Genomic DNA, 23,128 nt, shown 5'->3' with positions numbered 1-23,128 from the left:
ATAAATCTGAGGGTGCAAAAAAATGTAAATATTGAGAAAATCACCTTTAAAGTTGTCCAAATGAAGTTCTTAGCAATGCATATTACTATATATATATATATAAGTTTTGATATACACTAGCGTTCAAAAGTTTGGGGTCAGTAAGACTTGTAATAGTCTTTGAAGAAGTCTCTTCTGCTCATCAAGGCTACATTTATTTGATTAAAAATACAGAAAAAAATGTTTTTACAATATAAAATAATGTTTTTTATTTTAACATACTTTAAAAAAGAATTTATTCCTGTGATGAAAAGCTGAATTTTTATCAGCTGTTACTGCAGTCTTCAGTGTCACATGGTCCTTCAGAAATCATTCTAATATGCTGATTTATTATTAGAATGATCAATGTTGGAGAATATCAACAGTTGTGCTGACAAATATTTTGTGGAACCTGTGACTTTTTTTTTCAGGATTCTTTCATGAATAACAAGTTTAAAAAGTGTTTTATTCGAAATATAAATATTTTATAACAATGTAAATTATTTATTATTAACTTTTAATAAACTTTTAATTATTAACTTAATACATCCTTGGTGAATAAAAGTATTAATTTCTTTAAAAAAAAAATGTACTGACCCCAAACTTTTGAACAGTAGTGTATGTATGGTAAAAAAAAATTACAAAATATTTTAATGCAACATTTTCTTAATATCCTAATGATTTTTGGCATAAAAGAAAAATCTTATTTTGACTCAATAGAATATATTGTTGGCTATTACTAGAAATACACCCTTGCTACTTAACACTGGATGTGAGTCACAAAAATGATTTTCACAAACAGTGAAGGAGTATTAAAGCTCGGATGATCCAGGGAACAGATCTACATGAAGACTCTTCAGAGCATCTCAGTGTATGTGAACCATAAGATGATGTGTGTCTTTGAGTGTCCTCTAACATTATACACACTCGAGAGGATAGAAGATTTGCTGTTTATTACTATTGTTTAGGTTCAGAATCACCATATTGATAAAGGAGGTAACACTTTGGCAATCTGCCTTCATTATAGTGCGACTTTTGTGTTTTTGTTACAGATCATTTGTAAAAAAAGAAAAAAAGATATTAAATGTTAGTTTTGAAGGACAAAGCGACTAATTTAAAAGAAAGAAACAAGCATTTGTGTAAAATGACATTTGTTATTGAGATCCTGTAACCCGACTCCTCTCTCTCTCTCTCTCTCTGTATGCTGTCCATAAGGTTTTTCTCAAACACAGCACTATATATTGTGTATAGATCCGTTGATATTTCGTCCTAATGTCGCAATACAAGGACAAAGCGTTTGTGACTCAACTTCTCATTTGCCTGTGTGTGATGACAGTCTCCACCCCTGATGGAGCGGACAAATCTCGCGAGCTCGCCTCCTCTCGCGATACCACCCAGCATCGCTGCTCTGCTGCAGTGCCGTATAAAGCAGCGAGACTCGCGGGCACGAGAGCAGGAGTTGCGGCAAGGTCGCGCAGCATCACGGCGTAAATTAGCCACGGAAAGCGCGGTTCGCGGAGCTCCTCGGTGTCTTTTAGAGTCCTCGAGAGCGCACACACCGGGCTGCGCGTCGGATATTTTTTCGAGCGCGTTCAACTTGTCAGGAGTTGTTGACTGGACGCGCCGCTGTTCTCCATTTGCATCCGCATGTGCGCGGCGCGCTGCGGGAAGCGCGGCGCGTTATTTTAGTCTTCCTGCAACATCAGTGCCCGCGCTCGGTCACATCCACCGACTCGTCTGCACTTTCGTCGGACACTAGCAGCGCTGAGAAGGCTCTTCTGACTCGTCATGTCGGCGTCACCTCCGCCCCCCGCCGCCGCCGCGAGCGACTATCTCTCTGCGCCCGAACCTGACGCGCACAAACCCGCCGGTCCGACACCGAGCCAGAGCCGCTTCCAGGTGGATCTGGTGTCGGAGTCCGCCGGGGACGCAGAAACACCCGTGGCCTCCGACTCATCCCCACCCGAGTACTCCGCCGAGCCTCCGTCCGACATGCTCCGGGATTCCGTGGCCGGCGGCGAGGAAGCCAAGGGCCGGTTTCGGGTTGTGAACTTTGCGGCCTCGAGTCCGGACGCCGCGCCGGCGGAGAGCGCGCAGAACGGGGACACGGTGATGAGCGAGGGCAGCCTGCACTCATCCACCGGCGGCCAGCAGCACCATCACTACGACACCCACACCAACACCTACTACCTCCGCACCTTCGGACACAACACCATCGACGCCGTGCCCAACATCGACTTCTACCGGCAGACCGCCGCTCCGCTGGGCGAGAAGCTCATCAGACCCACCCTCTCGGAGCTGCACGACGAGCTCGACAAGGTACACTCCGTCCTGCACACACTTTGGGCTTTTGGTAGTCCACACACAGAGGCACACTGCTTTAGTGGCTCACTACTGAAACACATGTGTGACACTAGTTTAGTGGGTTAGTCCTGGAAACACTCTCCAGACACTAGTTCAGTCAACTAATGCTGAAAACAAATGTGTGACACTGGTTAAGTGGGTTAGTCCTATAAATGCACCCAAACCCTAGTTTAGTGGGTTAGTACTGAAAACATGTTTGAAACTGTTTAGTGGGTAAGTGCTGAAAAAACAACAACTAACTGCGTACTCTAGTTTAGTGAATTTATGCTGAAAAGACATGTGACACTAGTTTAGTGGGTTAGTCCTGGAAATACTCCAGACACTAGTTCAGTCAATTAATACTTAAGAAAAAGGGCATGAAAAAAGGGCAAGAAAAAGACATGTTTGATACTAGTTTAGTGGGTTAGTCCTATAAATGCACCCAAACACTAGTTTAGTGGGATAGTACTGAAATCATGTTTGAAACGGTTTAGTGGGTAAGTGCTAAAAAAAAAAACTACAGTTGTGTACTCTAGTTTAGTCAATTAATACTAAAAAAACATGTGTGACACTAGTTTTGTGGGTTAGTCCTGTCAACAAACACCAGTCACTAGTGTAGTGGTTTGGTACTGAAAGCACGTGTCAGATACATTTCTCCTGGTTTATTCTGAGATGAGTTGTGATTGGCAGGAAGACTGTCATCTGGTCAGACCTTAGATGAGATCTGTAAACACTGGCTTGATATCAAATGTTTGTCTTGGTGGTGATGCTCTATAACACTTCACAGAGTCAACATGCAGCGCTGTGACCTTTGACCTGTAGTGACAGCGGTGCGTGTGAGGACGCCGATGGTGGGAAATGCTATCTGAAGATCAGGCTCTTGACTGTATCATTGTACATGAAGTTCAGTGTTGAGAAAACAAGGCCAGGCGGTGTTTACATTCCTCCTCTGGACTCCGATGTGCTGAGAGTCTGTGTGTGTGTGTGTGTCTGCTGCTCTTCTGAGTGTCTCATGCGACGAAGAGGCCTGTTGAGACACAAACTCCCTGGTTTGCTGTAGCGGTGTGTTCAGAAACCGGTTGAGTTGTGTTGAGCAGCAGCAGATGTAGGGTTGCTCCGGTCTCATAGTTGGGAAACGCGCTCACCGTTTCTCGTGATCGGTCTGGCACAGGAGCGGTTAGTTTGGGAGCAGCTCTAGCCGGAGGCACGGCCATTCAGCTCTCTGACGACACCGGCTATTACCGCTTGGCAGTTTATCTAGTTAAGTGCATTTGTAAGACGCTTTGATGCCAAGTTTTAGAAAAGCCTCTTTGAGACGAGTTATGACGCACGAGCGTTTAACAGTAGTTTCCACTCATTTGAGCTGCGCTCCGCTGCCAAACGCACTGAAGGACGCAAGTACAGCCGCACTCAGTGACTTACTCAGGAGATAACCGGGCTGTCTGCGCTATGAAATGTGCCGTATTTTGTGGCAGAGCATGCATAAAACGCTTCTTGTGCCGATATGTGACTCTGCATTTTTGACTGCTTTGTTTTCCGGTGCCGCAGTAACTGAAGTCATGAGACAGTAAAGTGAATGAAGCGCCGCTGAGAGAGATAACAGTGATTTGTGAACTCTGTGCTCCTAGTAAACCTCTTTTGTTCAACATTATGTGAATGAAGTGTATGTAAATGTGTTCACAGTGGGTTTATTTAGTGTAGGTCACTAGCGTGTGGAGCGATGGGCTCCGTGTCAGAGTGAGTCTGGTCAGCGCTGACGGAGAGTGTGGTGTTGGAGCTCCTGATGGAGATGAAGATGCGTGCCGCGGTAGCGCTGTCTGACTGGAGCCGTTATAACATGCTCTCGGCACTTTTTGTTTTTTTTTCTATCTTTGGGAGGAGCCGAGTTTATGTATGTGGTTTAAACAGCAATTTACACTTAGCCGAAGGCGTCTTAATCCGCTCCTGAAGTGCTCAGAGTGGTTGAGTTGCGTGTCAGGGCGCGTTTCACCTGGTCTTTTTGAGAAAGGACCGTTATCCAATCAGAGGAAAAGGTCAAGTGTAAACAGGCTCTGAGTGATTGGATGAGCAGGTTTTTTTCTTTCACCTGCTGGAAGCTGAAACGGCTGTAAGAATGTGTTGTGGTTTGTGGAGGCTCTGTAAGCAGATGTTTGATCCGTCACTATTGTGATGTCCCTGATCTGTGTTTGTGGTCTTTGTGAAGCAGCTGTCAGTAAGTCAACACTGCTCCAGTGTTTTCTGCTGCTATAAATACATCTGTTCAGCTGTTTGTATTGTTGGAATGGAGTTAAGCTGTGGGGGATTTTACAAAGCTATTTTTTTTTCTGTTTGTCCTTTTTAATGGTTGTCAATTAATCTGATCCCGTCTAGATTATCTTCGTTATTCCTTTTTATTTTTTTTTATTTTTTTTATAGCTTTCTATTAGACAGATGTTTAGATTTAAGCGGTCTGTTCTGTCGTGTTGCGTAAAGCCAACACTAGTAAAGTCATGTTAAAGTCATACTTTCAGATCGAAGCGTTTTCCTATTAAAGTTACACACAGGAAGGTACTGTACGGCAAATCCATGACTGAATGGAAAGTGTTTTATTGGCTGCTGGCAGTGAATTTAAACAGATATTGACGTGTGAGCCCATGAGTCTTTACGGCTGTCAAACGGACGCTGTGACACTCGCGTCTGGTTTTCCAGCCGTTGCTTTAACAGTTTGAGTATTTCATTAAAGCGACACGTTCTGTCACGTTCACTAAATCGTTCATTAATTGTGGCTCTCTTAAATAACGCCAAAAGTGTTCAGCGTGGCACGTTTTCGTAGCGTGACCGACGCTGGATGTGGCCGCGTGATATTGACCGGCGAGAGCGAAGGCCTGTCAGGGTGGATTTATTTCCAGAGGTGTGACTGAGCGGAAACACATGTTGAAATACTGATGCTGTGAGAGTCGGACAAACACTGACTGATTTAGTGTGACTGACCGAGATATTCACCGCGGCTCCAGACAGGCTCTTTAACGGTGACCGGCATCATGCTGTCTCTACTCTACTTGTCATTGTCATATTGAGCCTCTGACAGCAGACATAAGAGAAGAATCACTGCTTCCTGAGATCAGAGCTCAACTGTGAGGATGGTCGTTGTGACCTTTGGCCTGCTTAAACATTGAGTTACCTGTTACGTCTTCACTGTTTTGTGAGTTCAGCTGATGTAAAGTTTACTTCACCAGAGCCTGACATTAACACCCACCAAATGATTTCAGTATTGGTGTGTGACACTGTGACTTCCACTAGCCACTTTGGCAGACTGAATATCAGGGTTTCTGCACGTCCTTAAAAAGGCGTAAATTACAATTACAGGGGGGTAAAAATGACTTCAGAAAGATGGCAGCATCATAATCTTATTTTTACACAGAAATCGGTAGTTCTATTAGTAAAATCTGTTGACTTCAGCTATCTTTGTTGTATTAATGTGCCAATGGTGGTCATGAAAAATTGGGGAAACAGCACTTTTTTTAAAGTTTTTCTCCAAAGTTTGCATGTCTGTAACTCAAGAAGTATTAAAGATATTTGAATGCCCTTTTAGATATTAGGTCTTAACAAACTTTCCTTTTGGCATCTTTATTTGTTAAGGCTCTATGAGATTCGCTTCCAGAGATATTGGTATTTCAGTATGGCTCCAGGAGTAAATCATTAAAATGTGCACGTTTTCAGGAGTCAAAAACCACATGTGGGTCAGTTTGAAAAACAACAAAACAAAACGATACTACTTTTATTTTAAAAAGGAATGTCTGAAGAACAAATGTTAAAACTAGAGATGATTGTGTCTCATTTCTTTCTGTCAAGACAACTGTATTGAACACACCTTTATGAGTACTATAAATATTCTTTTTTCACAGTTTGAGTGCCTGTAACTATTAATGTATTAAATATTAATGATATCACAATATGATTTAGAATTCTAAATCATTAAGATTTAGAGTTACAGACATGCAAACTTTGGAGAAAAGCTTAAAGTACTGTTTCTCCATTTTTGAATGCCCACCATTGGCACATTAATACAACAAAGATAGCTAAAGTCAACAGATTTTACTAATAGAGCTACCAATCTCTGTGTAAAAAATAAGATAAGGATGTTGCCATCTTTCTTTCTTTGCCATTTTGACCTCCCTCTACAAAATTGTGGATAACTCTGTAGTTATTCATCCATGACATTTACTGTTATGGCTTTCATCACTAGACATGTCTATCTTTCTTCAGAATATATATTAGCAAAATCAAAAATTTGAGCCGAGGACCTCTGGTAATTGATACTTTGCACTGACCCCTTTTTCTTAAAATGGTTTGAAGGCTAAAATGTGTTGTTTATCATTTTCTAAAACTGTGTTTTGTGAAAACCTGTAACATTGCAAACCATGTCATTTTATGGTTTAACGTTACCATCGACATTTCCCAACACCGCTCACATGTTGTTCATTTTGTTTGTGCAGTTCTTAAAAAAAGGTCTTAAGTCTTAAATTTGATTTAAAAAAATCCTGCCGCTGGCCTGTGAATATGGAAACTAAGAAAAAAGAATAGGTCAACAAAAAGCAGAAGTCAGGTTGAGAATGGCTGGTATATGAGACCGACTCTAGGATGTTGGTGTTCGTTTCTAGTAGATTTTATTAAAGCACACCGTAGTCACCGTAAATATTTAAAAATGTAATTTTCCAATGTCAAGATTGTGTCCAGTGAAAATGCTGTGTGGGTAGTAAAAAAAGTTAATGTCAAGCCCTGGTAGTAACACTAATGCATTTAGGGAGTTGGCAGACTGATTCCTAGGCTTGTTAAATGATCTTTGGTGGTAGGACCACTGGACCAGTACAATCTGAGCTGAAATGATCCAGTTGAACATTGAGCATTGACTTCAGAAGAGCATACTGGTGAGAGTAGTATGTGCTATTCCAGATTCAGCCAGAGTAACATCTTACATAAGTGTGTTAAACACATGCATCCCTCCCAAAGATATCCTGATTCTGGGAATATGTGTCCCAACTCACCCTACTATCTGCTGATTTTGTAGGTGAAATGCATGAGAACTGAAGCTGTTGATCTGACACGGATCAGCTCAGAGGTGGAAGTATTCACATGTGATCATTCAGTCACAAAGGCAACTGTCTCATTGTGAACCTTTCTCTGTGAATCAGGTGATGTGGTGTTTCTCTTGACCCTGAGCCGTAAGAGTTGAACCTGCGGAGTCAGTGCTGAGCGGCTGTCATCTGAACATCTCTGTACGGACAGCTTTGCAGCATTGTTTCTGAAGTTAAATGCATCTGGTGCACTTTGAGAGTTCAGGATGAAGAGCTCCTGACCTATTTCAGTGTCCAAATTTGTGATCTACTGATATGCAGAACCCATATTTATTTTTATCGGTGACTCCAATATTACAAAACTGATATCTGATTATGGTAAAATGCTTAAATATCGGGAAATAAACTGATATATCGGTCAATCTCTAGTCCAAATTGAGCAGAGCAAAAAAGTCTTTGCGTTGACCTGTACCTTTTCTACTTTTGATATTGTGTCAGTCTACATTACACTCACACTAGTGTTTTTGGATGCCAGACAGTTAGAAAATAATGATAATTATCCCTAAGACCATGATATATCGCTGTGGTAAACTCCACCATTAAAATAATTGTTTATGCAAATGAATATTTCAGAAGTGTATTATTTTACTTTGCACTACAGTGGTGTGAAATGACAATACTTTTGTCTGAGATACAAAAAACAACGGAGCATGAGCTGATTGCATGAGCAGACTATACACTTAATTGGAAATGTGCAGCACAACAGACAGTATGTGTGTATACACAGCCCTTCACGTTTGATAAGCTCACGAAGCCATATCACGCTTCAGTTGTAGTTCATTTGACAGATGCTTTGCCCAAGCCATGCTGAAAACATAATGTTAGGGACTTGTCCTGACTCATTTGCCTCAGTGTTGCCAGGTCTTCTGTGATATGAACGGCAAACAAAAACAAGACCAAAATAAACTGAAATAAGTCCAAATGCTGTATTTTGGAAAAAAAAAAAACAATTATTGTGACCCACAACTGCCCACTTTACTCACTCCATGAAGTGGCTCACTTCATGTCCCACAGGCCCAATGATAATAAGTGGACGTGGCAACAACCAAAGTCAGAGTTGTGTCAATGTTGGTTTAGTTAAAATTGTCAAACATATGTTTGCTTGCTAATATTACTTGAGTTAAAAATGGTGGATTTTGGTTAACTCTTGGAATTCATGTTTCTTGTTCAAGACTGCACAGCGTTGCTAATTGTTACCACTTTGTCAGTCATTTCTGGAGTGAGTCTGGTTCTGTAAACATGAGTCCGATTGGTGTTTACATCACGATGGCCATAGGTGTTACCGTTCCATCCATCATCACACAGGTGCTTAATGAATGTCAGCTTGATTTATTGAGTGAGTGTGATGTGGTCATAACACAGGTGGTCTAGTAGTTGTGCTGCTGTCAGTAGAGGGCCAAAAACAACAGATGAAGGAGCACTCGTCCCCTGGCCCCTCCTGTCACGTCTCCATAGTGCTGCTGGTCCCGTGAGCGCCGTCATCTACAGCCGTAATGAAGACAGCGTCCCAGTGGACTCACCTTACCTTCATCACACCTGAGCTCAGTGTTTCAGTCAGTGAGTCAACATTAGCTTCATATAAAACCACTAGTAATGAGCCAAAATTGGGGCAACTGAACTCATTCACATGGGACTGTTCAAGAGGCAGCATAGACTGCTGAAAGACACTATACAACTTAATGAAACGTAATCAGCATGTGAGCCATGTCATGTAACTTTACATTTAATTAAGAAAAAACATTCAGTGTTAACTAGGAAAAAAAACTATTTTTGAAAAACATGCACTAAATTACATAATACAGTTTTACTGAAATTGTCAACTTTAAATGTTTATGTTTCAACAATATATTGGAACAGACACATAATGGCTTTTAGGTTTACAAAACACACACACACACACACACACACACACACACACACACACACACACACACAGCTGCAGTATGCAGAACTCTCAGTATGGTGGTCGCCGCTCTCTGATCACTGCAGTATGGTGGCTGTTGTTGTTGGAGTGCTGCGGTGTGGTGGCATCACTCTCAGTATGGTGGCCGTCAGTCTCAGTATGGTTGTAGTCACTCTGAGGACTGCAGTATGGTGGCTGTCGTGTGTGCTGACGCTGGCCGTCTGACGCCTGTCGCTGTGTTTCTGCAGGCGACATCATCAGTGAGGTCACACGTCTGTCAGATCAGTGTCTTTCGCTGATGGATCCAAACGCTGCCGTTTCCCATCATGCCTCCCCTGTGCGCTCTCATGTATCTCTGCAGCAACATCACATGACCCTGCGTTTATTATTCTCAAATTCAGGCTTGGGTAGAAAAATGTTCATGTGCACAGCCTAACGATATGCAGTTAATAATTACAATTATTTATAACATTACAATGTTTATTTTCATTAAACATACACTTAATATAAGCGTAGAATATATATCATAAATATATATACGAATTCTGCTTGAATGAAGGGTTGCATCCTTGATTACAATCAACAAACATGTAATATTCTAGAATGCAGTAAGTCTCTCATAACTGTAGTTTTGAGTGCACAAGTTCATGGAGAACTATCACATCTGTTCTGTTCAACTCCTGGAGGACTTTTACTGCGCTGAGCTTCTTCTCACTGTGTGCTATACGTGCTGTTAGAACCAACATGATTGTCTTGGTCTCATGAAGTCTTCCCAAGAGTCTGTTTTGTTAATGTGGGCCTTGGGAAAGGGTAAATGTGCTTTAGCTTCAGTAGCTACTTCCTGTGTGGATAAATGAGCGTGTTGCGTCTCTCTGGGTGAGAGGATGAAGCTGGCACTCTTCTTATAGCCGGCTCTGATGACACTTGCTTGGCGTTGTCCTGCGCTTTCTTAGCAAAAATCACTGATCACAAACCTCTTGTTGAATTTCTATATCACTTTTGCTGCAATGTTCACACTTTAAACAATCATAGTTCATTCTCTGGTATCGTTGTCCTGCTTTGTGCAAAGAAGTCTCCTCACAGTTCTCTCCCATTGTCCGCATTAAATCTGAGAATGATTCGGTCGGCTTTACTAAAATAAGTGAATTATTATAATATAAATATATATACTGAAATTGTATAATCACTTCTAAAATAAACATTGCATAATCTGTATTAATAAAATATAAATTTTTCTAGAGATGCACCGATTGCAATTTTCTTGGCCGATTCCGATAGTTTTTTTTTAAGAAATGTAATGAAAGCATGGGTCTATACAGAAATATTTTCTTTAATTAAATTTATTTTATAATAAAATAAATTTTTAAACATTACAGGATCTTCTTACAACAAAATAACTTTAACAACAAAATAAAGTGCTTTGTGCCTTTGAAAAAGGTATAAAATTAGTTCCTGTAACTAACATAGTATAGTCATACTAACAAAAATCTTTTCCTCAATGTTTTTTTTAATTTTATAATAAAAGAAATGTATAAACATTACAGCATCTTCTCATATTAAAATAACTTTAACAAAATAAAGTGCTCTGAGCCTTGAAAACATTAGAAATAAAATATAAGTAACAAAGCAGACATACAAAAATCTACTTCAATTAATTTTATATGGATTTTTTTTAAACATTAATTACAGGATCATCTCACAACAATAACTTTAATAACAAATACTGACACACATCAGATTTTCTGTTTTTCTCATTCAGTTTGAGATCTTTTTCTCATTCATCTGTTTATTAAATCTCATACTAATTTGAAGCCGCATGTTTGCCTTCAGAGATTCAAATTAAATCCAGACATTGTTATTTGCTGTAAGGCCTGTAGAAAAGTTTAAACCAGTGAGACCTGCAGCACTTTATAACAGCTTTAATTTGGACCAACTGAGTGTCTGTACTGGAGTAGATCTGCTGGATCATTAGTTTGGAGTCTGAATCATATCTTTGCTGTCGCAGATGCTGTTTGATGTGCAGTTTTTTTTTTTTGGTCTATTTTTTACTTTCTAAACTAGTTTTGTCTCTCTTTTTAAAAAAGCTTTTCCCTAGCCCTCCTGAAAATGCCACATTCTCTTCAAACCAATGTTTCCATCAGGCTTTTAAGAGATCTCTTACTGAAATGTAATACTAGATTATTTTTTTTCCATCTCTTATGAATGAATGGTGGGAGACGAGCCCTGGCTCTTAATGCGGCAGCGTGCTGAATGAGCTGAAATGGGTGCCGTGGGTTTGCTGGGGGCTTTTTGAATCGTTTTCAGTTACAGTTGTGATCGGGCCCGAGTAGATCCAGCAACAATGAGCCGCTTTGTTGAATGAGATGAGCTCACCTCTCCTCATTCTCATTCACATTCACACACGCGGCCAGCGGGAGGACTCTGACCATCAGGCCCTGCGCTGCGACCCGTCTGCACTTCCTCTGTGCTCATGTGTGCGGTTTGTGCAAACATGAGCAATGACTTATTTTGTGTTCTTCTTTTCTTTCTTTTTAGTGTGTAAAGCTTTGGTTCCTCTCTTAAATCTGAACTGAGCTTCATTGATGCTCCTTCTGCAAATGTAATAACTCCTCCAGATCTGAAATAGATATCACCTGATATAAACACCTTCTTTTTTTCTTTCTCCCTTTGCTTCCTGGAAAAAGTCAAGACCTTCCCTACATTTATATTTCTCATTGAAAATCTGGTTTCACTCAAATGCTTCAGTGAAATGCAGATGCTGTCACAAATACTTCTTTCTTTTTAGTTTAGCCTTCGAGTTCTCCTGCTTATGTTTATGCATATTAGGATTACATTTTTGTGTTTGGAGAATGCATCTCAGATCAGTGTCTATTGTGCAGATGGGCTTTAGTTTGAAGAGGCTGTGTTTGTTACGGGTTCATCATTTTCCGGCATGATGCTATGCAGATGTGTCACTTATCGGCAACAGTTGCAAAAGTTAGATCAGGCACTCGCTTAAAACTGATTAAACCCTTATCAGACTTTGATCTGTCTGAACACTTTCATATCAACAAATAATGAAACCATGCGTTTTAGATCATAGAAACTGCAGTAAATTATCTGGGGTTAATCACAGTGTGTTAAACTCAATGCTAAAATAAACAAAATACAACAAAACCGCTCCAGATATTTCTGAAGTACTGGCTTGTTTTCATTGAAGTCTTCCTCAAAGCTTTACAATCCATGAGCTAGTCTGAACAACTATCAGTCTTTTCAGATTTAAATGAAGCCAGTCTACTTTATGTAACTGAGATAAAAACAGTTTTAAAGAAAAACAAATGTACTACCTTGTAAGACTAGTGTAAGCTGTTTCTGCTCCCTCTCAGCACTGCCGCTTTCATTTACAAAGGGTTTGTTTCTTCCCCCCAGAAAGTATGTGGTAGTAGCTCAATAAATAAACACGCACAGGAAGTCGGCGCATTTCCCAAAGCGCACACATGTGGCAGATGTGGGAGTCGCGCTGCATCTGCTGTGCGTCCGTGTGACGTCATCTCGGTGATGATGGTGAAGCGCGTGCGTGACGTTACGCCGTGTTCTCAGATGTGTTTCCTGAGCGCACGTCTCTGCCGTACCTGAGCTCTTGTGAGCGGCCGTCTGCCAGCTTCTGGACGGCAGCCCTGCTTCTTCGGCGGGGGTGACCCAAGGGCTCACTTCCTGTTTAGAGTGGGCTCTGGCTCATTCCCAGCGCAGGACGAAACTAGATGTGCGATTTTTAAACCGTAATGAAACGGCTACAAAGCGGCCCATTCACCACATCCTAATTGAGACTGTTTCCATGATGCGTTTGGAGCCTCGTGGGTAAAATGTTCCTTCTGTTTACCCATGTTAATATGTTATTTATTTTCAGATCAGTCCATCAGCATCCCTCCCTGAGAAAACAACACTGCTGATATCTCAAGAGCTCAGTGTTCCCTTCATTTCAGTCGTGTGAGTCTGTGGAAGTACAGTATGTAGGCGTCCCGTCAGACACTATCCTGCCCCGTCAGAGACTCTTACTGTCAGACCTAAAACTGACTAATAAACAGCATGTCATCGAAGTCATTGCACTTTCTGACATCATGCATGTTCTAAGTTGAGTTTTCATGTTATATGGATGACTTTGTATATAATAATATTATTATTATTATTATTATTATTATTATTATTATTATTATTATTATTATTATTTTAACCCGCTATGCTGCATAGTCTACAGCATCTACACGCTGTTGGATCTAGGGATGCACCGAATGTTTGGCAAACAAAATTAATCCAATAAATGAAAAGGCAGAATAAATAATAGCGAACAATGGCGTGACGTGATCAAATAGAGGCGAGCACTAATGATCAAACATGTGGTCAGTGTGGAAGTGTTTAAAACTGTCTGAGAAAGACACAAAACTCATTCTGAGTCTTAGTATATTTTCCTGCTTTTTTTTCCTTAGCCAATCACATGCCTGATACTAGGCTTTGTATTGTACATTCATATTTCGATGGAAAAAATATATTCTCTTGTTTTTTGTTCCAAGCTCGGTTTGTTATGGTAAAACCATGAAAAAACCATGTAGTTTATTTAATCTAATTTAATTAAAATTATTTTGAATTTTTTTCTGCTGTTTTTGTATGCCTCATTTATTAATGTAAACAAACTAGTTCGTGTAATTCGTCTGGAGTTCACTGTAATTTATATTAAGATCGCTAACAACTTCCTTGTTATTTCCTCATAATAATAATAATAATAATAATAATAATAATAATAAAATAAGTAAAGATGCGGAAATTGAAAGCATGCATTTCATCTGGCTGTATAGTGTGATTAAGTGTGTTTTTCGCGAGCGGAGCGGAGGATTGCGATGTCGGCTCAGTGTTGTGATGTCTATTGGCCATCGGCGATGGACGAATGCATCCTCTGTCAACCCAACCTTACTGAGGGCTGGGCGATATGGCAAAAATGTAACCAATAATTTTTTCCCATATTGAACGATAACGATATATATTTCGATATAAGCTGTTGATGTTGCCAGCTTTAAAATAGTATCCCAACAATGACTAAAGCCACAAAAATTGGCTCTTAGATTAATCCATATCGAGCAAAAAATGTCTAGAGCTTATCATCGTTATTAACATAATTTTTATCGCGATTCGATATGATATCGTTTATCGGCCCAGCCCTAACCCTACTGCACAAATGACATCTCACAAGATGGTTAAAGACATTAGCCGACATAGGGGTCAATATGACAATTACTCTTTACTTTCCTCATTCATGTTCCTGGTCTGACAGTGAATGCTTCATCAGTGCATGCCATATTACAGGGAATTTTTGGCCAATTTCTTGCCAATTTCTGTTCCTTTAAATGTGTGTTCCTTAAATTCTGTAATATTTGCATGACTGTGGACATAATTGGACGAGTGGGACAGTATCTGACTGTTCTCAGTGTGTTGTCTGTGTGCTAGTGTTCACGACATTAGTACATTTTGACGTTGTGCGGACACTTTTCTTTGTTGGTCAGCTATGAGAAAACATGGTTATAATTCCTACAGAATGAATGTCTTGTTTTGAACATCTAAAATGAGTCTCCTTTTGAAGGGTAGGTTTATGTGTAGAAGGGGGTAGATAATAATAATAATAGAGTCCCCATAAAGCACCTATAGCGACGTGTGTGACGTCTAGTGTTTCGTGAGCCCCTCGCTGAGCCTCGCTGATTCATGACCAACTGTTGAAAAGCTCAAACAAAGGCCTGTTTTGATGCGCTGCCGTGTGCCCTCTCCCGCTCGTGTCCGTGCCGCTGGACGTCTGCGGGACGCTGGTGTTGACGGACGGCTCGAGTGACGCCGCGCCGCTGCCCTCGCCTCATACTCCTGCTGATGAATTATTGATGCTCACTTTCTGTTCCGTCTGACTGAATAATCAGCTAATGTGTGCTGTGAATTCACATCCTGCTTCATCTGGATCCCATTAAAACAAAAATGACTGGCAAATATAAGTAGTTGCGTGTTAACTTTCCTAACTTGGGTTTGCTAGGTCTATGAGAGCGCATGGAGAGAGAAGTGAAAGATGTGTGAAGAAGCGCTGGTCTGTGGTCAGGGTCATTATACAGTAATATACGACCACTCAGAGCAGTGAGGACGAGAAATGAACCAGAAAACACAGAACTCATGCGTTCGGTCATTTGCGTGTCAGTCAGAGCGGTTTAAAGTCGGTCTTGTGTCATCAGTCTAAGTGGGAAAGATGACCGCTTTTTAAAAAAAATATCTCCCAAATCATCTGGTGGTATATCATTTACTTTTACTTTACATATTCACTTCTGGGAATAAAACAGAAATGTAGTTTTTGTCAAACATTTAATTTACTATTAAATGAACAAGTTTCATGATTAATTGGGTTGAGAGACTGCAGGTGAATAGGGTAATCAATGAACTAATAGTTATGACCTTCCTTACCCAGATGATTGATTACGTTGATAATTGAGAACATTTTTTGTATTACAAGTTTTCTAAAATGTTAGGTTTAATTATGCAAATGAGCATTATTTAATGAAATGTGTGTTAATTTGCATACATTTCTAGCACAAAAATGTTATCACTGGATAAAGTCCGTTACAAACTATTTTATTTTTTTGACATTAGAGTCGAATGTTTTTACACAGGGAATTTTGGGTATCTCATTCTGTATTATTTGTATTGCATGTATTTTTACCATTTTTGGTGTAATGTTGTATAAAATCAAGCAAATTATATCTGAACAAATCCCTCTGTAAAAACCTACCTTCAAGATATAGACAGGAATAAAAATGTTTGGTGTGTGTAAGTGCTACTGAAGTGGAGATTTATGGCTCAGTGTAGGAGAAAAAACTCATGTTCTTTAAAAAGCTGTATTGTAATTGAAATCTATTGACACAAATAGATAAAGTGCTATAAAAGAAACACTTAACAGTGACTTATGGGTGTTTTCTTCCCACTAGTCTGAAACAACTTTATGAAACACCAAAAAGCCCAAAATCTCAAACTTGACAGGGGCATGAAACAAGTGTTTTACCTGCAGTGTCTGCCCTTAACTAGACATGTTTTTGAATTAGCAAAATAGAAATGGAGAAAATGCAATCAAGTTCAGTTGTGACAGAATTTGGGATCAAATAAAATGAACTTCATAATGAAATGATCTAAACTGCAATTGTTTGTGTTCATCCTGTTATTAGATTGTGCTGTGAATTAGGTCACATTATTTGCTGTCATTATTAGTCATAGAATAGTGTTTGTTTTAATAACCTCTAATCTCTGTGTGCTAACAAATCCTCTGGTTATTAGATCCCCGCCTTCATCAGGGTTATTCATCACGGGTTAAAGGTTGTGGTGGTGATTCTTCTTTTTTTGTGGAGGGGAAGAGTATTAGTAAAGTGCTGCCAAGTCATTAGGCGTGTAATACAGTATGTCCTGAAGCCACCGGCCATCAATAAACTCCACTCAGTGTCACATATGAACCCCATCAACACTCAGTCATTTGGTCAAGGACACGTTCAAGGACACGAGCTTCACGTGCTCTTCGGCGGGAATGAATATCCCCAAGAAATGTGCTGGTGTGGAGTGAAGAGAGATCTTTGTCCTCGCTGGAGATACGACAGATTTCTCCTGTACTTTTGTCCTCCCATCGAACGGACGTCAATACGGCCCCCGGCTCCTGCGATCGCATCGAACCCCTGCTCGCTTTTTCCACACGGTCGGAACCAGAGCTTCATGTGTGCTAGCGCTGTGCGCCGGACAGGATGTTGTAAAATTCACACATTGTCATTGTAAAGTCAGGCAGGTCATTTATATCCCAGGAGCTGCCTTCGTCACAGCATTGTTTCTGTGGAGGAGGGACGCTTCCTGTGTTTGACCTTTCACAGACGCAAGGACGGCCAACTCTGCTCGCCACTTGTACGTCATCATGTTGGGTTGTATCTCCCATCAGACGACAGCATTACAGAAATGAAATCAGGAGAAACGAGCAGCAATTACAGGGCCAAGCAATAGACGAGGGACGCACCAGAACAAGTGCAGGAATGAGTACTTAAAGCCATTTTAAGATGATTTTAGTCAAAATGGGTGAAAAATCATAAAACAACCTCTAGTAATGTGATTTTAATCATTTATCACTTTTGACCACAAGGTGGCACTGTCTCAAAACGTATTTTCAGGTCATGGTCTGGATGGTACATACAAAGTTTCGTAATGGTGCACCAATGTATTCGTAAAATATAGCATTTTCAATCATAATACCAGGGATGGAAATTAGCAAACTAGTAATTAGTAAACTCGCTTCACCCACCGGCCGCCGTGGTGGGTAAATAAAAATAACATACTTCAACCAGACGGCGTGAGGCGTAATGCACCTTAACGTTGGTTGCGAACTGCCGTTAAAATACACGAAGAAGAAGACGACGGACACTTTTAGCGGAGGCACACCTTAAAAAAAATGTGGCGATACATCACAGAGGTCTGTTATAATATCTTTACAATCTGCTTTTGAAGAAACATATTTTATTTCGTGCTAGTGCGCACATTCTGTCAGATGCAATTCATGGCGCGTCTTTCTCAATATACTGTACAACGCGGCATTCAATCACATCAGATGAGAACTCAGAGTTCCACTCACACAGGGGCGTTATTTCAAAATCCCGTTGGTGTCCACCCAAATGGTTTTAAGTAATCTCTTGTATTTTAGAATGCACGCTCTACGCTGCCGAGAGTTTCGCGCTATAGTAAAAACGAAACCAAAAGTAAAACGCGCACGCGCATTCAAAAGCAACTTTAATACCATGCGTTTAGAGAGCGACTCCCCAATGTGCACAAATTAGGCTACATAAAATATCTAGGCTGTTATAGTATGTGGGCTATAAGTTGTGTAGTTGTGAAGACAGCTCTGTATCATGATAGAAAAATTCGGTGAAAATGTCAGTATTTTATTGAGACTTGAGATTAAATAAACTGCTCAAGTATAGTAGATCTTGTAGTATTAATTTTCACATGCAGCTACACATTGTCGGTTAAAAACATAAAGTGGCTGGTAAAAACATTTAGTGGCTGGTAGATTTTGAAATCCACCAGACACATTGGCCGGCGGACAAAAAAGTTAATTTCCATCCCTGCATAATACTCTATTGAAGTCAATAGAGTATTATGACACAATCCCACCAATTTTTTTGTGTGTCCTTAGAGTGTGCCCATACTTATGTGTGTCGAATCTGATGAAAATATTTATCACCAAACTTGGCATGTTTGGCATCGGCAAGGATTCAGGAGTCTGAAAAGGTGACTCTCGTGAAAATAAGTCAACCACACTCAAAGTTATAGGTATGTGAATATTTGATTTTACCACTAGGTGGCGCTGGCTCGAAACTTCTTAGGCTCCTTCATGGCATTTTGCTGATGACCCATACCGAGTTTTGTAATGATAGGTCAATGCGTTCATAAAATATAGCATTGTACTACAAAATGATTTTTGGCCAAACCATTCAGAAGTTACAAGCAAAAAATAGTAATTTTTCATATCTCGTGACCACTAGGTGGCACTGTCTGGAACTGTGCAGGTAGCCTCAGGTCATGCTTGTTATCACACTCCAAGTTTGGTCTCAATCAGGGCTTAAAAACGAAAAAAAAATCCATTCGGTTCACTCCGAGCAGAATCGATATTATAACGTTTCTGTTCTTGCGTTCCTCATTAAACAATACGTTCCGAAAACGGTTTTCTAGAAAAAATACCGGTTAATAACGTTATTTTATTAGATAGATAGATAGATAGATAGATAGATAGATAGATAGATAGATAGATAGAGTGTGCATTTTAATAACATGTTTGGCATTATGTTTACAAATGATTAAACTAAATTCCGTGTTCGTGTCATTTGAACTTCTTGTCTTTAAAACCGAAAGTAAACGAGTTCACCTGGAAACTCGTTACAAATGCGCTAATGATTTTTTTAAAAGTATTTTCTTGTTTGATAATAGGCTACTATAGCGAAATAAGCCCCTTCAAGACCATCCGCTTAACATCCTGACCACACGGCTTAATCTGCGATTAAAAAAAACCTGTTGACTTATTACCTAATATACATAATAGCCTATTATAGGCTATTTTCACTCAAACAAAACAGAACTCCAGATAGTGGATATGATTTTACATTTAATGCATAAAAGTAAAAGAAAAAATAACGCATTGTAACATTATAAAACATTATATACAACTTCAATTATAATATACCAAATAGGCTACTGGAAAAACTGGATGGGCTTCAGCAAAAGTGAACCTATAACCTACTCTACAAGTTTTAATTAGGCTACAATAACTTAAACCTAAACATACCTTTGCACATGAAACAGCCAGGTGCTTGGTAACCTAAGGGGCCGTTCACATGTCGCGCCTAAAAACGCGTGGAAACCGCTAGGCACGCCTCTTTCTTCCTTATCAACAAAGCGCTCGGGCGCTTGCGCTCCGGAAGCGTCTGCCGTTTCTAAGCAACCATCAGCTGCGCTCTAGCTCCAAGCCTATGCGTCTCCATGCATTGTTTCTTCTATTAGCGTCAAAATAATGGGGGCTTGACAAATCATAAAGTTCAGAAAATCCCTGGACCACAATGATGAGCTGCTCCTCCATGTTTCTACAGAGGTTTCAATGTAACGGAAAAACGTGAGGAAGCTGATTGGTTGGTTCATGTCACATGACCTGCGGTGCGCTTGCTGCATTGAGAAGTTGAGATCTTTTTATCTTGATGCGGCGCAGACGCGCCTGGAAAAAACGAGCGCGTCTACATTTGAAATAACGAATTTGAGCGCGCAAAAGACGCTACATGTGAACTGCCCCTTAAGCTCGTCGCATCAGAAAGGGCTCTGCTTATGATGATAACGTCTGCTTCGCAGGCATTTCATGTTGTATGCGTCACCGTCGCATTTGCGCACACAATTTGAATTAATGTTTTTGTCTGCCAAATTGACATAATAAAGAGAACGATAAAAATACCGTTATTAACCGGTTAATTTGGAATTTCTGTTTCCGTTTCTGTTCAGAACGATTAAAATTGATTTTGTTTTCGTTTTCGTTTTTGTTCCTGTTCAATGTCATTTGTTTTCGTTTTTCGTTTTCGTTCCTTGAACCGGTTCAGAGCCCTGGTCTCAATACACCAAACCATTGCGGAGATATATCCTCGCATCCATTTTTGCGTGCTTTTCGTAGAGTTCGTTTGCGTGTTATTGGAGAACGGTTTGACTAATCAACTTGAATTTCATAACTTTTTGCCAGCATGGTCTGAAGATGATCTGAGCCAGTTTTGGTGAAAATCAGACAAACTGTCTAGGATGAGTCTGAAAAAGTAGATTTTATGAACTATTAAAAATAGAAAAAAAAACCTAAACCTTATGATTTTTGAACTTCATTTGACTTTGACCCAAGGATTCAGAGAAAAAAAGAAATTTGATTTTGTGCGCTAGAGAGTTTGAGTTAGAAACTGCTATGGTTAATGTTGAGACTGTCCTCTGTTAGTGTGCCAAATTTCACAACTTTCCCGCAAGCGTTTCTATGGGCTGCCGTAGACTCGAGAGGAAGAAACGGAAGAACGCCAATGGCACCTTTGGTGCTTGGCCCCTGATGAACATGAGAAAAATGACTGAAATGTTACTGTGCTTTCATACGTTTCCATTTTGCATGTTACTCCATACTGAGACTTATCAATGCGTGCGTTTCTCTGGTTGCAGGAGCCGTTTGAGGATGGCTTCGCTAACGGTGAGGAGCTGACTCCTGCCGAGGAGGCCGCGGCTAAAGAAGCCTCCGAATCTAAAGGAGTGGTGAAGTTCGGCTGGATCAAAGGAGTTCTGGTAAGATGAGTTCACATAAGGTCATCAGTCAAACGTGCTTCAGCAGAAGTCAGCGCAGTGGTTCATCTCCTGATGAAGAACGTTATTTGTCTCAGAATTGTGGCACCCACACAAAATCAAAGATGGGAATGAATGTAATGTGGGCGACGAGTGAGATTTTTCAGCTGTGGGTGATAATTGTCTTTTTTCATTAGTTTGCTATATCTGCTGCCTGCAGAGACTCCTATTAGAGGCCGAATGTTAAATTGTCGTGCTCTTGTAATGTTCAATACACTAATACTCTCTACAAGCCGCGGCTTTGCTCAGTACAGACCGTCTTGCCGCTGACACGTGTGAATTCAGTAAAGCTTTACATTTCACAGGTCGCCTCTGCTTCTCGTCTCTCGGTCAATATTTTGACAGGTCTTCCTTGTCCTTAAAAGTGTCCTCATTTTCACCTTCCCAGTCTTAACATTTGACACCAAACAGCTTCTCATAGTGTTGACAAGTGAAAATTCATTTTCATCCAAAGTGTCTTTCAAACCACGGCAGGAATTCGATCAATGAAACCGGTTTGCGTTCAGAAGAGTTTGAAGGACTGATCCGGGTTCTCTGTCGACGGGCTTTGTGGCGTAATGTTCGTTACCTCAGAAGAAAACTCAGCTCATACTTTGGTGAAACAGTAACACTAAAGGAATAGCTTCATTTAGAGGCCAGTTAGTGAACATTACAGCACATGCTGTTCAGTATCACCATTGAATGTTGACAATGTGAGCCAGTGTAAAATAATCGCTCAAACACGCCAGCAGATTGGGCATGATACGCCAGACGGGGATATACTGTACATGGAGTGAACTCACCCACGGGAATTACAACAATTAAACACAGGCAGACGCTGATCCACTGAAAGATTACTTTAGATGCTTTTGGGCAAGCTTATTTCTCCAGCAACGCTCATGAAAGTCTTTTGTTGTAACGGACACGACGCCGCACACGCCGTCGACAGACCTCAGCCCGCAGCTTCCCTTCAAACGCCGATGGCTTCCTGTCCGGCGTTCATCGTCCCGGTGAACGAGGTTTGAGAAACGGCTTTGGTCCTTGATGTTTTTGTCAGCATGAGTCTAAACTGCATCCTTCCTCTGTGCAGGTGCGCTGCATGTTAAACATATGGGGCGTGATGCTCTTCATTCGAATGACATGGATCGTGGGCCAGGCTGGAATTGGTAGGTTTGACTTTGCTCGGCCGTGTGAATTAGCACTTCAATTCACAAGCAAACTCTTGTGTTCTCCATCGAGCCGCAGTCATTTCTCATGCACACGCTGAATGTGGCTGCGAGGCGCTGTGAGCGGTCCGCTGTCGTTGAGCGGCTCCAGCACTGGAAATACTGCACTGCATACAGAGCGACGCCGGCCCAGTTGCGGAGACGTTCACTGTCCTTTCATCTTTCTGTTTCCACAGCGTATTCCTGCATCATTGTTATTATGGCAACTGTTGTGACTACCATCACAGGCTGCTCCACTTCTGCCATCGCAACCAATGGCTTTGTACGAGGAGGTAATTAAACAAATGTGCATTGGCACCGTATCACTCACACTGGTGCATCATTTGAAGATATACACACAAATGACACAATGTGCATACATGCTGATATTCTATAAACATCCAGTTGTTTACTGTACACAAGAGGGTTGACATTGAAGCTCATCTGCAGGCAAAGTGCATGACTAAAATGATTGATAGAAAGAAGACTTTTACTTTTCAGTCTTCTTTATAGACGACAGCACTTATTAAATATACTAGTCTATAAAAAAACACTGAAAGAATGAGTAAAAGTCTTCTTTCTATAATTTTTGTAGCATTTATTTTCTCAATCATATGTGGATGTTTTCTATATAGCAAGTTGTG

General features: G+C 40.6%; 1 protein-coding gene across 2 annotated transcripts in view; it reads left to right on the top strand.

Annotated features, from left to right (window-relative positions):
• The first annotated feature begins 1,023 nt into the window (after positions 1–1,023).
• Positions 1,024–23,128, top strand: part of slc12a2 (solute carrier family 12 member 2) — a 52,701-nt gene continuing 30,596 nt past the window's right edge. For both annotated transcript variants that reach the window (XM_073829604.1, XM_073829603.1), the window contains exons 1-4: positions 1,024–2,337; positions 21,124–21,243; positions 22,370–22,445; positions 22,682–22,777. In XM_073829604.1, the coding sequence (XP_073685705.1) occupies positions 1,807–2,337; positions 21,124–21,243; positions 22,370–22,445; positions 22,682–22,777 (823 nt within the window). In that variant the 5' untranslated portion in view covers positions 1,024–1,806. The remainder of the gene's footprint in view (positions 2,338–21,123; positions 21,244–22,369; positions 22,446–22,681; positions 22,778–23,128) is intronic.

The sequence above is a fragment of the Garra rufa genome, chromosome 23, assembly GCF_049309525.1.
Source record: "Garra rufa chromosome 23, GarRuf1.0, whole genome shotgun sequence".
In the NCBI taxonomy this organism is placed as follows: Eukaryota; Metazoa; Chordata; class Actinopteri; order Cypriniformes; family Cyprinidae; genus Garra; species Garra rufa.
Note: the sequence above shows the minus strand (reverse complement) of the source record. Positions and strands in the feature narration are given on the sequence as shown.